Source organism: Saprolegnia diclina (genome assembly GCF_000281045.1).
Source record: "Saprolegnia diclina VS20 unplaced genomic scaffold supercont1.33, whole genome shotgun sequence".
In the NCBI taxonomy this organism is placed as follows: Eukaryota; Oomycota; class Saprolegniomycetes; order Saprolegniales; family Saprolegniaceae; genus Saprolegnia; species Saprolegnia diclina.
The window spans coordinates 130214-141079 of NW_008246100.1; the positions used below are offsets into that span (position 1 = coordinate 130214).

At 59.6% G+C, this 10866-nt stretch overlaps 4 protein-coding genes across 6 annotated transcripts; 1 reads left to right on the plus strand and 3 right to left on the minus strand.

Moving 5' to 3' along the window:
• Window positions 1-43: 43 nt before the first annotated feature.
• On the minus strand, window positions 44-1008 carry SDRG_09977. Of its 2 annotated transcripts, XM_008615945.1 has the most exons (6): window positions 806-1008; window positions 643-758; window positions 553-594; window positions 464-498; window positions 261-415; window positions 44-213 (listed from the first exon to the last, which is right to left on the minus strand). In XM_008615945.1, the coding sequence occupies exons 1-6, from the start codon at window positions 994-996 to the stop codon at window positions 51-53; spliced, it is 702 nt and encodes a 233-aa protein (XP_008614167.1). In that variant the 5' UTR covers window positions 997-1008; the 3' UTR covers window positions 44-50. The 2 variants fall into 2 exon arrangements, with proteins under 2 accessions (XP_008614167.1, XP_008614166.1); XM_008615944.1 differs by having other exon boundaries at window positions 553-758.
• Window positions 1009-1104: 96 nt separating this feature from the next.
• Window positions 1105-2688, plus strand: SDRG_09978 (hypothetical protein). The gene is made up of 7 exons (XM_008615946.1): window positions 1105-1593; window positions 1640-1822; window positions 1869-2153; window positions 2198-2238; window positions 2287-2367; window positions 2422-2554; window positions 2603-2688. The coding sequence occupies exons 1-7, from the start codon at window positions 1117-1119 to the stop codon at window positions 2630-2632; spliced, it is 1230 nt and encodes a 409-aa protein (XP_008614168.1). The 5' UTR covers window positions 1105-1116; the 3' UTR covers window positions 2633-2688.
• Window positions 2672-8798, minus strand: SDRG_09979. Of its 2 annotated transcripts, XM_008615947.1 has the most exons (19): window positions 8563-8798; window positions 8021-8518; window positions 7822-7980; window positions 7696-7779; window positions 7582-7653; window positions 6686-7536; window positions 6075-6642; window positions 5718-6032; window positions 5497-5673; window positions 5213-5453; window positions 5090-5169; window positions 4753-5043; window positions 4309-4708; window positions 4130-4266; window positions 3874-4086; window positions 3622-3829; window positions 3189-3574; window positions 2896-3144; window positions 2672-2852 (listed from the first exon to the last, which is right to left on the minus strand). In XM_008615947.1, exons 1-19 carry the CDS (start codon window positions 8782-8784, stop codon window positions 2697-2699), a joined length of 5307 nt encoding a protein of 1768 aa, XP_008614169.1. In that variant the 5' UTR covers window positions 8785-8798; the 3' UTR covers window positions 2672-2696. The 2 variants fall into 2 exon arrangements, with proteins under 2 accessions (XP_008614169.1, XP_008614170.1); XM_008615948.1 differs by having other exon boundaries at window positions 3189-3829.
• Window positions 8799-8916: 118 nt separating this feature from the next.
• On the minus strand, window positions 8917-9952 carry SDRG_09980 (hypothetical protein). The gene is made up of 2 exons (XM_008615949.1): window positions 9731-9952; window positions 8917-9688 (listed from the first exon to the last, which is right to left on the minus strand). Exons 1-2 carry the CDS (start codon window positions 9924-9926, stop codon window positions 8937-8939), a joined length of 948 nt encoding a protein of 315 aa, XP_008614171.1. The 5' UTR covers window positions 9927-9952; the 3' UTR covers window positions 8917-8936.
• Between the last annotated feature and the right edge of the window lie 914 nt (window positions 9953-10866).

Genomic DNA, 10866 nt, shown 5'->3' on the forward strand with positions numbered 1-10866 from the left:
AGCCAAGGTGCGAACTGCGCATACAACCGCCCGTAAAAACACATGATGCGTCACCGATTGTACTGACGATGAAAGACGACGTAGACCGAGAGCACGTCCGTGTAGCCAAGCACGTGGGCTTTCAAGTCGAACGGTGGTGATGTCAGCGCCACCGTGCGGCTCTGGACCATGTCTGAGATCAGTCGCAGCACCCCATCCAGCGTCACGTGGGCACTAACCGCCGCGTCACACGAATCGAGTTGCAGTTGGCTGGGTCGTACCCGGCGGAGGCAAGGATGTCGGTCATGCCTTCGACACTCACGCGCTGGTGCACGGCGTGCGTCTCAAACAAGGCGCGCACGGAAGCCACCTCGTCGCCGAGGATGTCGAGAAGCTCCACAACGTAGGCCAGCGGAATCGTTGGTGTCGCGTCGCTCTTGCACAGTTCCGTCGCACTCGATTCAACAATCAAAGATGTGCTTACCAGCTCGTCGAGTCGCGCTTCGTCGTCGTTGTTGCCTGTGACCACCAATACTATGATTCATACATTCTCGCGCGGTTCGCAGGACGTACGCTGACTAGCGGGGTGCGTAGAACAGTCGTCAAACGGGTCGACTACATACAGCGTGTCATGCAAATGGAGGACAATCCGGGTGTCGAGACGGCGATCGAGGTAGCTGTCGTTCGTAGCCCGTGGAACGCATGTCGCTGGCAGTGCCACGTACTTTTGCGCGCGAAGGACCACAATGCGACTGGCAACGATGCGCTTGACCCCTTTCCTACGTCTTGGGTAAAGACTACATCGTCGACAAGAATGAAGACGTACTGGTAGCGGGTGCAGAGGAACCGGCTCGCCTCGGGGTTGGCCGACAGCAGCACATGCGTCGTCTTGTCAACAAGATGGTCGATCGATTGCAGCCGGTACCAGCTTCCACGTGGCAGTCCGAGCGCGACGAGGAGCTTCTTGACCTCGGCGCCGTCCAGCACGATCGAGAGGAACAGTTGGATGCGCTCCATGATGCTTGTCAAGTGTCTATTTGTTGCACTGACAACAATGCTGCGATTCGATTGGCGACAGCGTGGCCAATCACATCGCGGCACACGCGAGCTTAAATTAGTTGCAACCGACAGAGCAGCATGGACAGCATGTGCGACGCCGAGCCGCTCGCCGCGTCCTCCTTCCTCTTCGCCGAGAAGCGCCGGCAGAAGCCGCGGTCGCGGCCGCAAAAGTACCTCCACGAGCGACGCACCGAGAGCCCCGGCGACGACGATCATCGGGTCGAGCGGGCCAGCGTCGAGGCCAAGTACCGGGCGCCAACGCGCACCGAGCCCAAGGCCAGCGCCGGTAAGGTGAGCGCGACCAAGGCGCGCGCGCGCTCGTTCCATTGGGGCGACCACAGCAGCAGCTCCACCAACATCCTCGCGTCGTTTCCATTTCACGCGAGCTCGTTCCAGAAGGACAACAACGAGATGCCCGACTTGGACAACGTGTACGACTACGAGATTGACGCAACGAGCCAGTACAAGTACGTGCCGAAGGAGTGTGCTAGCAACCAGCGCAACCTCTCGGCGGGCAGCTCCCGCCAGACGTCACCGGCCGACGACACGGACGAAGTAGCCTTTGCAAGATTGGATGCGCATGCTATGCCAGTGATCCTAGGCGTTCGACCGGCCGCCGTCGCGCCAGCGCCACGCGTTCCCAACGCACCTTGTCGACGACAACGAGCTGGACGACGAGTACGAGTACAAGGCGACGAAGCGCTCGCACCGCCCGCCATCCCGGCACAAGCCCATGGCGCAGGACCCCGTGGTACCCTCGTCGTGCGAGATCAACGAGCAGAGTGTACGGTGGCTGGCCAATCGTGTTGTTGAGATATGGCCTTCACTAGCTCGAAGACACGATCAACCGATTTCGGTCCCGGCGCTCGGCCCTGCGGCAGAGCCACGACCCGCGCCGGGATGGCTTTGAAGCCGTCGATGAGAATGTCCCGCTACCTTTTCGCATTGAAGTCACCAACGAAGACGGCAAGGGCAAGGCGTCGTCGTCGTCACGCCCGCGACGCGGTCGACCGCGGCAGGCAGCACAGGCCGTGATCGCGGTGGCGACCACGGCTACCACGGACGAGCTCCGCAAGACGCTGCAGTCGCGCGCGGAGGACCCGATGATTTTCAAGGTAGTCGTTTGAAAGGGGGTTGGAAATCATATGCGTCAGCTTAGACAACGCCGGACCGTCGGCGGCAGGCGCGGTCGTCGGCGAGGTGGGCTTAGCGACCGATACAACCGTATTATATATACCCATGCCATAGCCAAGGAACGCCGTGGACGCCCAAGGACGAGGCGTTTGAGCCTGTACAACACCCGAGTGCGCAGTGGATCCCTCGAAGCATGTACTCCTAGTACCCCACACGTGGCAGCGCGAGAGAGCTCATACTACGGTCTAGGCCGGACGCGGTGCCCGAGACGGACGAGGCACCTGCGTGGCGGCTCCGGACCGAGAACGCATCCGACTTGCAACTGGACGATTTCAACTTTACGGGGCCGCCCGACGTCTCGCTCAACACGTCCCTCGGCAAGGTAGGTTGCACCACGTCTCGATGCAAAGGTCATTTTGTATCTTCATAGGACTTTTTGAGTTTGTTTGCTCAATCCTAATCGTCTCAAGTCGTCTTCTCATAACGAAAACGCGCCAATCGTGTGTTCAAACTCAAGTGTTTTGTTATGGCTGCCGGCTATGAGCCGCCTCGGCACGCACCTTCATTTGCTCGTAGAACGTCAGTGCGCTCATGATGCTGGCGCCAAAGAGCGCCATGAAGCTGAGACAGCCCATGCAGCACAAAAAGCAAGCAATGCGGGCGCAGGCCTTGGGACCCACCTACGCAAGCGGAGGTAGCCAAATAGCGTCGAAACGCACGTACGAGTTCGCGAAGGACGTTGAAGGGGTTGGCGCTGAGCTTGATGCGACCGACGGTCGGTGGTAAATACGGATTGATGTTGGGCTCCTTCCGGCCGCTCCCGACCGGCGTCGCGCTGTACTCGGCTTCGGTCACGATTTGAATCCCGATAGCAACTTGGCCCATCTCTTCGGATTTGCCTTCGGCGCGGTTGTGGAAGCGCATCGTGAGCCACTCGGAGTCGTCGTGGAGCCGCCCGAGCCCGATAAAGTCCTACAGAGCAATGTATCGTCGTCGCTGGTTCCAAGGAGACGTACGAGGAAGGAGCCGATCGCTTCTTTCGCTTCGTTCTCTTCCTTGGCCGCGCGCTTGTCGGCTTTTTGTTGGGCGTTTGGGACACTGGCGCCGTCGCCACTCGCTTTGGCGTTGACCTTGGTCCGCAGTAGCGTCTGGAGCTTCCCCAACCGAGACGGCGATTTCTTCTTTCTCTCGTTGAGCAGCGGCTTGGTGACGTGGTTCTTCTCCAAGTCGAGATCGGCGTAGTGATGGGTTTGGTTGTCGTCGTCGCTCTCATTCTCGCTCTCGCCATCGCTGTCGCCATCCAGGACGCGCGCTGCATGTTTCATTTCTTTGAACGGCAGGACCGTCCGGTTCTCCTGGTACGCGAGCTGGAGCCAGCGGTAAAGGTCGAGCTCCGTACCGCCTGCACGAACACGAGATCGTGCTCAACGACTATAAATTGCAAGGTACCGATAATGTCTTGCCACTTGAGGAGGTCCTTCTCCCAGAGCTGCAGATGCAGGCGCGCAAACTCGGGCTTCATGGGCATTTCAACTTGAAACTTCATGCGGTAGTTCCAGCTCGCTTTGCCCGTCGAGCAGCGCCAGTGAATGTCGGTCGACTGCGCCTTGTGGCCCTCCATCCACGCTTTCACAAACAAGTCGTTCGTCTCGCTCAGCTATCAACAAGAGCGTCAGGACGTGGAGGACGACAGCGTCGTACGTCCTTGTCGACAACCCCCTCCGACTTCCAAATGACGACGCGCACTTCGAACTTTTTCGGTGGCGGCGGCGCAATGTCGATCGGCTCGTAGATCGCCGCTTGCGACGGCGTGAGAATGTCGACCCACAGCTGCAGCGTGCCCTGCGACGTCGCCTCCTTGCCCGTCCAGAGCGGTCGGTACTCGATCGGCTTGAGCGTTCCCGCGGCTTTGAGCTACCTCGTCCACATGAGCTTTTGGGACACCAGAGTAACTTGCCTTGGGGTGGCCCAGGCCAATGTCTTGCCACTGTTTGTGGAACCACCGATCTTCGAGGTCGATGATGGTCTCGCCAATGAAATCGTCAGTCCCAAACCGGTCGTGGTCCCACACCGAAATGGAGAGCTGCGATGTGCCTACTCGACGATACTTGGCAACGCACAAGAAGAGAGAGTAACCTGGGATCGTCGCTTCGACCGTGAAAAGACGGTAAAAGTCGGGGTTGAGCGTCTTCTTCTGGTGCTGGTCGCGGTCGTTGACCTTGTTTTGACCCAATTGGAGTCGCAAATACGGATCGCTGAGTCCATTCCGGTCTTTTGGCTGAAGATTTGTCGCGCGGAGGACGTAGACGCGCACTTCGTATGGCTTGGGCTCTGTCAGCGACGTGTAATCCACCAGCAGACTCTGCTTGGTCGACTCGAGCGTCACGACGACGAGGCCTTTGAAGACGCCCGTTTGTATCTGGATGCGCTCCTTGCGACGGCGGAAGAGGGACCCAAGGACCGTGTGGGCGCGGAAGAGCGGGTACGTCTCGAACGGCTTGGTCTTGAGGTACTCTTCGAGCTCCTTCCCGCCCGACTAGTCAACTCTCTCACATCGCCAACAACATGGAAAACACGTACTTGAATCCACCAGTCGCGACCGGCGAAGTACGGCGGCGTGTCATAACCCTTCTTGGCGGCCATGTCCGCGTCCAACACGTCACTGTTGGTGCCAGGCACAATGTACACGCGGCCTTTCTTCTTGGCGTCTTCGACTGACGCGAACAGTCGGCGGTCGGCCTCGGCCTGGAGCTGCTTTTGGACGGCGGGGTCGTCCCGGGACGCTGGTGAGGGCTCGTACGACACGTGGGGCAAGTGAAGCGCACCAATGCCCGTGCCGTCGTCGCGGACAGCGGGCTGCGTCTCGTCTTCCTGCCGTTCGCACTTGTAAGCTCAGCAATTGTGGGGAAAGCTATACCTTGGCCGGGTCGTCGTTGTCGTCGTCGCTCCCCGACGCACTGCCCATGAAGTCGTCATCGTCGTCAACGTTAGCCCCGTCTATTGGGGATCTCAGAACTTGGCGGTTGATGATGCAACGCACCGTTGTCGTCGGACCCATCGTCTTTGGGATCGTCGGCGTCGTTCTCGTCGGCATCGCTGCCAGCGTCGCTGTGTTGCTTTTGCGATTGGCGGTTGCGCTGCTTCTCGAGGTGGAGGTGGTAGTCGAATTCTTGCTGCAACGGCGGCTCGTAGCTCGGGCTCCACGGCAGCTTCTTGGTCAAATCGATCACGCACGACGCAATGAGCGGCTGGTGCAGTCCGCCCATCGTACTGTCGTACACCTAATCGAATGAGACGCTGCGTGACAGCCAATAATGGAGAGACCTTGAGCACGAGCTGCGGACTGAAGAGCGTGTCGATCGGGAGGCGCGTCGGGATCACGAGCCGTTCGAGGAAATTTGCGTTCTTGCTTTCCGGCTCATGGCTTGCTTTTGTGCGGCGCTCGGCGTTCTCGCGGCTCGCCGACGCTGCGCCCGTGAGCTCAAACTCGACAAACGGATTCTAAGTTTTCATACAATAAGATGTACCACGAACAGTAGGCATACCTGGATGTGGAAGAGGCGATTCGACTTGAGGTTGCGGACGCCCATGGCAATGATGTCGACGTACGCGTCCCGGCACTCGGGCACGATCGACGGCAGCGGAATTGAGCGCTCTTCGGCCGTCGGGTTGACGAGAAGCTGCACGGACAACAAGATCTCCCCCGTCACACCGAGGTCTTCGAGGACGTTCGTGTCGGAGCGGAGCGTGTGCCACACTGGGTACGGCACGGATGTCGACTTGGTGGCTTTGGCCAGCGGAATACGCAAGTCGCCGAGATATTTGGTCGTGCTATTGCTGTAGCCGGTTTTCGACACCACCTAGTTGCGTAAGCTCGTCAATGTCTCGTCGCCCAATGCTACCTGGAGCCAGAGCTCGGGCGCAAACTCCAAGTTGCTCGGCAAGTCCACGTTGAACTGGAGCGACTCGTAGTAGAGCGGGTCGAGCGTGCGCCGCTTTGCTTTGGTCTTCTTCGTCTCGTGCAACAGATGCACCAAGATCTGCGGGTCCGGCAGTCCGTTCTTAGTCGTTGACTTGGCGAAGAGGCCGCGACATTGGTAGATATGCACGCGGACCATGCACGGCAGCGTCTCAGAGATCGCATTAAACGGTGTGACCCACGCCTCGCGCGCAGCGAGCTCTTCGCGGCCAAACGCGACGCGGAGGAGGAGCGAGCCCGGCGACTGCCCCGGGAGCAAGCCGGGCGGCCGCGCGACTTCCTCGAGCAAGTGCAGCCAGCGCATCGGGACTTGGAAGCCGGCTTGGACGAGGTCGCTGCTGCGAATGCGTGCGTACGCGATACCGTGGAGGTCGTCGGCGTCGCTGGACTCGCGACAGAGTGTCACAATGACGTCTGGCAGCTGCGTCAAGTTGGACGGGAGCTCAATGTTCTTGGCGTCGAGCGCCGCGCCCCACACCACGCGCCCGTGCCTAGACCTCGATAGTTCAAGCTGCAAAGGATCACGGGACGTACTTGACGGGCATCGCATCAAAGCGCACGGCGTACTGGCCGATGCTGACGACCACAAACAGCTTGGCGCAGAGACCGGTGCGCAGTCGCACCTGTGGCACGTCTTGGCCAAAAAAGAGCGCAACGCGGAGTACGTAGCGCGTCATGGGCGGCCGCAGGGCGTCCCAGTCCTCGATCGTGACCTCTTTGACGTGCATCTTTTCATTCTCGTCGGGCGATGGCCGCTGCACATGCGCCACGCTCACGAGGAGCCGGCCTCGGTACGTCGACCCGTGTTCAGGGAACTGCTTCATGTGCTTGCACGCGTCCGAGTGCTGATTTGCTTGCAGCGGCGGCCCGTACAAGTTGATGTACCGCAGCGGCGTCTGCTCCAAGAGAGTGGCGTTGGCCACGTCGGCCAGGTCGGCGTCGATCGCCGGTAGCTGGAGAAAGTCGAGAATGCTCTGCCCCACAAGTTTGCTCGACCGACCGAGCTCGCGGTCCCGGACGCTGATGCTGATGCGGCGACTCATCGTAGGCATGAGCACGGGGATCCAGAGCGCTTCGAGAAACGTGGCCGACAAGTTGTGCGAGCCTTTGATCGAGATGACGCTTGTCTTGCACTTGACATTGCCCGCAAAGTCGACGCGGACAAACGCGTCAATGCCGGCGGCCGAGAGGAGCGTAGGCGTGTCGAGCGCTGGCAGCTCCTCGGCGGCAAACACGGTCACGACAAGAAAGTGTAGGGATTGCGTGATGGCCGGGGGCAGTAAAACGAGGTCGTGAATGTCCTTGGTGTCGTTCTCCTTGACCGCTTCGTGCACGGGGAAGGCTTCGCCGGGCCCGACGATCGCCATGCTCACGAGCAGATAGCCCTACATATTGTTTCCGCACTAGCCTCGAAACGAGGGCTAGGGTACTTGGATGCCCTTGTCCTTCTTGCTCTTGTGGTCGACGAGCGCGAGCCATTGCCGGTACACCTCGCGTTGGGGCTACAGCACGTGAGGTGTCGTAGGCGAGCGGAAGATCTGTACGCGGCAGTAGATGCTCATGACGTCAAATTGGTACGTCCCGATCTCGACGTTGGGCCGAAGGACGTTGCTGTCGTAGACCGATACCTACAAGCAGCTAAGAAGGAAGCTACGACGTGCTCGGACGACCGTGATGGTGGCTTGCTCGAGCTCCTTCCGGCCAATGTTGCGGAAGCGGAAGAAGAGGAGCTCGTCAAAGACGCATGAGAACGTCTGGCTTTTCACCGACGTCTTCTGCTTCTTCCCCATGACTTCGACGAAGCACACCGGGTCGGACGTCCCATCAAACTACGCGTCGATAAGTCGACGAGCGCTAGAAACGAGGTACGTTTTCGCCTTTGAGATCCCGCGCTTCGAGGATGTGCGCTTGGATCTGGAAATCACCTCGCGGAATGTTGACGAGCAGGGCTTCGAGCCGCTGCTTCTCTTGGAGGTCGAGCTCTTGCTTACGGAGCAGCGCGTCGTCGTCGGTCTCGTCTTGCTGTACCGCAAAGCCGTCGGCGTCGGACGTGTCCCACGTCTCGCCCACCGCGATGGCCGCGGGGGCGACTACCGCGCGCTGGACGTCGACCCGGCGCTGGAGCACGCTATCGTTCTCGCGCTCGTAGACGAGCGACGCCTTGATCTCGAGCTCGCCGAGCTTCTCGTTGGGCGCCCACGCCTTGTCGACGAGCGTATACCAGCGCGTGGAGCGCATCGTGGGCTCGGCCATGATGTCGGAGGCGACGAGGCGGAGCTGGCCCACGACGCGCTTCTTGACGTTGACCTTGTCGGCGACAACGATCGTCACGGTCGTCATGTAGTCGCTCGCGCGAAATGAAAACGTCTACTCCATATGCATGAGATGCTACATAAGCGAGGACGCCGTACTTCGTTCCAGACAGGGTCGATGGTTCGCGCCTTGATGGCCGTCTTGTACGTCATGCCCGACGACGCAAGCTTGCAGTAGAGACTCGTGGTCGCACGGAGCGTGGCCTTGGCCATGTTGCGCGCGCGGAGCACCGTGATGCGAAGGGTGTTGGGCAGCTTCGTACCCTCCGTCACCTCGTCGGCTTCATGGAGGCGGATCGCTGGCGGCGCCTCGGACGCCATCGAACGGGATATCGAACAACTCGAAAATACCGCTTCGAACAAGATTCGAACCCAAGGTGTCCAGTATACCATACAAAAAGCAAAGTCATGCAAATCGGCAAACCAAAAGGTTCTTAACGGTTTGCCGTTAAAGCCAACTGCTGTCGAGGTCTCTACGGCGCAATGGCCGACACCTTTTGCATGCCCTTGACTTGCACAAAGTAGCCGTTGTTCCAGAGCTCCACAAAGCCGTCGAGGAAGAATGCGCCCGCGGTCGGGCCGCCGTTGCAGTTGCCATCGCTCTCGCCCGGCGGTTTGATCCAGAGCATGTAGTCGACGAGGCGCTCGCCCGACGTAATGGTCGGCGGGCGGCCAATGCCCCGACCCTTCGGGTTGCACCACTGACTCATCGGGTCCGGTCCCGCAAAGTTGCGCGAGACATCGAGCACGCACGTGACCGTTCGGTTCGCAGTCGCCATCGCCGTCGCCGAAAAGTTGCCGCACATGTTGACAAGCTCGGCCGTGGTGCGGAAGTTGGACGTGTTGATCGAGATGCCTTTGAGGCGGGTGCCCGTCGGGTCCAGCGTCGAGAGCACGCGCGCGATCTTTCCGTCGTTGGCCTTGCCCAGCACCCAGAACCCAATGTCAACGTAAATGTCGGCGCGCGGGTTGCGGCCGAGGAGCGAGACGGCGTTGATGAGGTTGCGCTCGTACTCGAACGTCGTCGCACACGCTGAGCCTCCGACGAGGAGACCGACTGCGTCCGGCTCGAGGATGTACACGACGTTGTTGTCACCGACCGTCGTGGTGAGGTCCGTCAAGAACTGAGCGTACTGCTCTGGCGTCTTGTTGGCGCCGTCGGTCGATTGGTGGTCCTGACAATCCTTGTTGGGGAGACCGTACACGACAATGGTCGGGCGGCTACCTAGAAACGGTATAAGGAAACGAATTACGACTCGATGTGTACCCTTGGGGCAGTTGCCAACCGCAAGCGCTGCTTGGTGCTTCGAGTCGGGGTCGCGGTCCGTGTACCACGTAGCAATCGGCTGGGTTTCGACCACCTCGATCGCATTCTTGAGGTGCGGGAATTGGACCTTGGCCAGCGAGTACGAGTACGGCTTGACCGCCGAGCAGAGGCCAAGGGACGCCAAGACGTTGGGCATCAAGCAAGACGCTAGCGCGAGTCGGAACAATGCAACCATGGCAAAGCAAGTTGGTGAGTGCGATAACCAGCGAGCTTTCCCAAGCCTCTGCCTCGGACCATTCATTGCTGTCACCACGCCATGCAGCAACGTGCGCCATGTTCGGCATCGGTCGCCGTTGTCCGAACCTCACTCTCTCCACTTGCCACGTCATTGTGTTATCTAAGCGTGCGCCGATTGGCCGAGCCAAATGACGTGTGTCATTTCTGTGCAACGCCTGCAGACCAGACCTTCCTCGAGTTCTCGAGTCTCCCTCCTCGTGTTGGCCAACGCTAGTAGGTACCGTCCTTCAGCTCCGAGCTTCGCATAGCAATGCAAAAGCACCCATTCACTTCTAGTCGCCATGCAGGGGCCCACCAAGTAGAAAACCCTACGAAGGCGCGTCACCTCTACTGCTAATCTAATTGCTACCGACGTGTCCAAGTACACGCTGCATGTCCATGAGGTCACCCAACCCTTCTTCGCTGCCCGCTCTGCGATGATGCTGCTTCCGTCGGCTTCGGCGCGCCGCCGGATCAGAAGCGAGCGTGTCGCTGCCGGAAAGATTCCCGTTGCTCGTCCTTTCTCTGGCAGCAGCATTTTGGCCAATCACAGGCGCCGGCGACAACGCGGTCGTTTTTCGAACGACCAACACTGACAAAATAGGAGCGAAACCGCTGGCATTTTGACCAATCAGAGGCGTCGAGCGACCGAGAACTTCTGGAACCGTCTTTTCGACGCCTCTGATTGGGCCGTGCAAGCGATGTGCGAAACGAGCCGACGGCAGTTGGGGCTCATAAAAAGCGGATCTGCCGACACAATGTAGGTTTTACCTTGAGCTTTGTATAGTGAGGTGGCAGCCAGCCCGAAGAGTATTAAGCACTTGCTTCCAGTATAGAACAACCCGGCCGCTTGGGCTCCC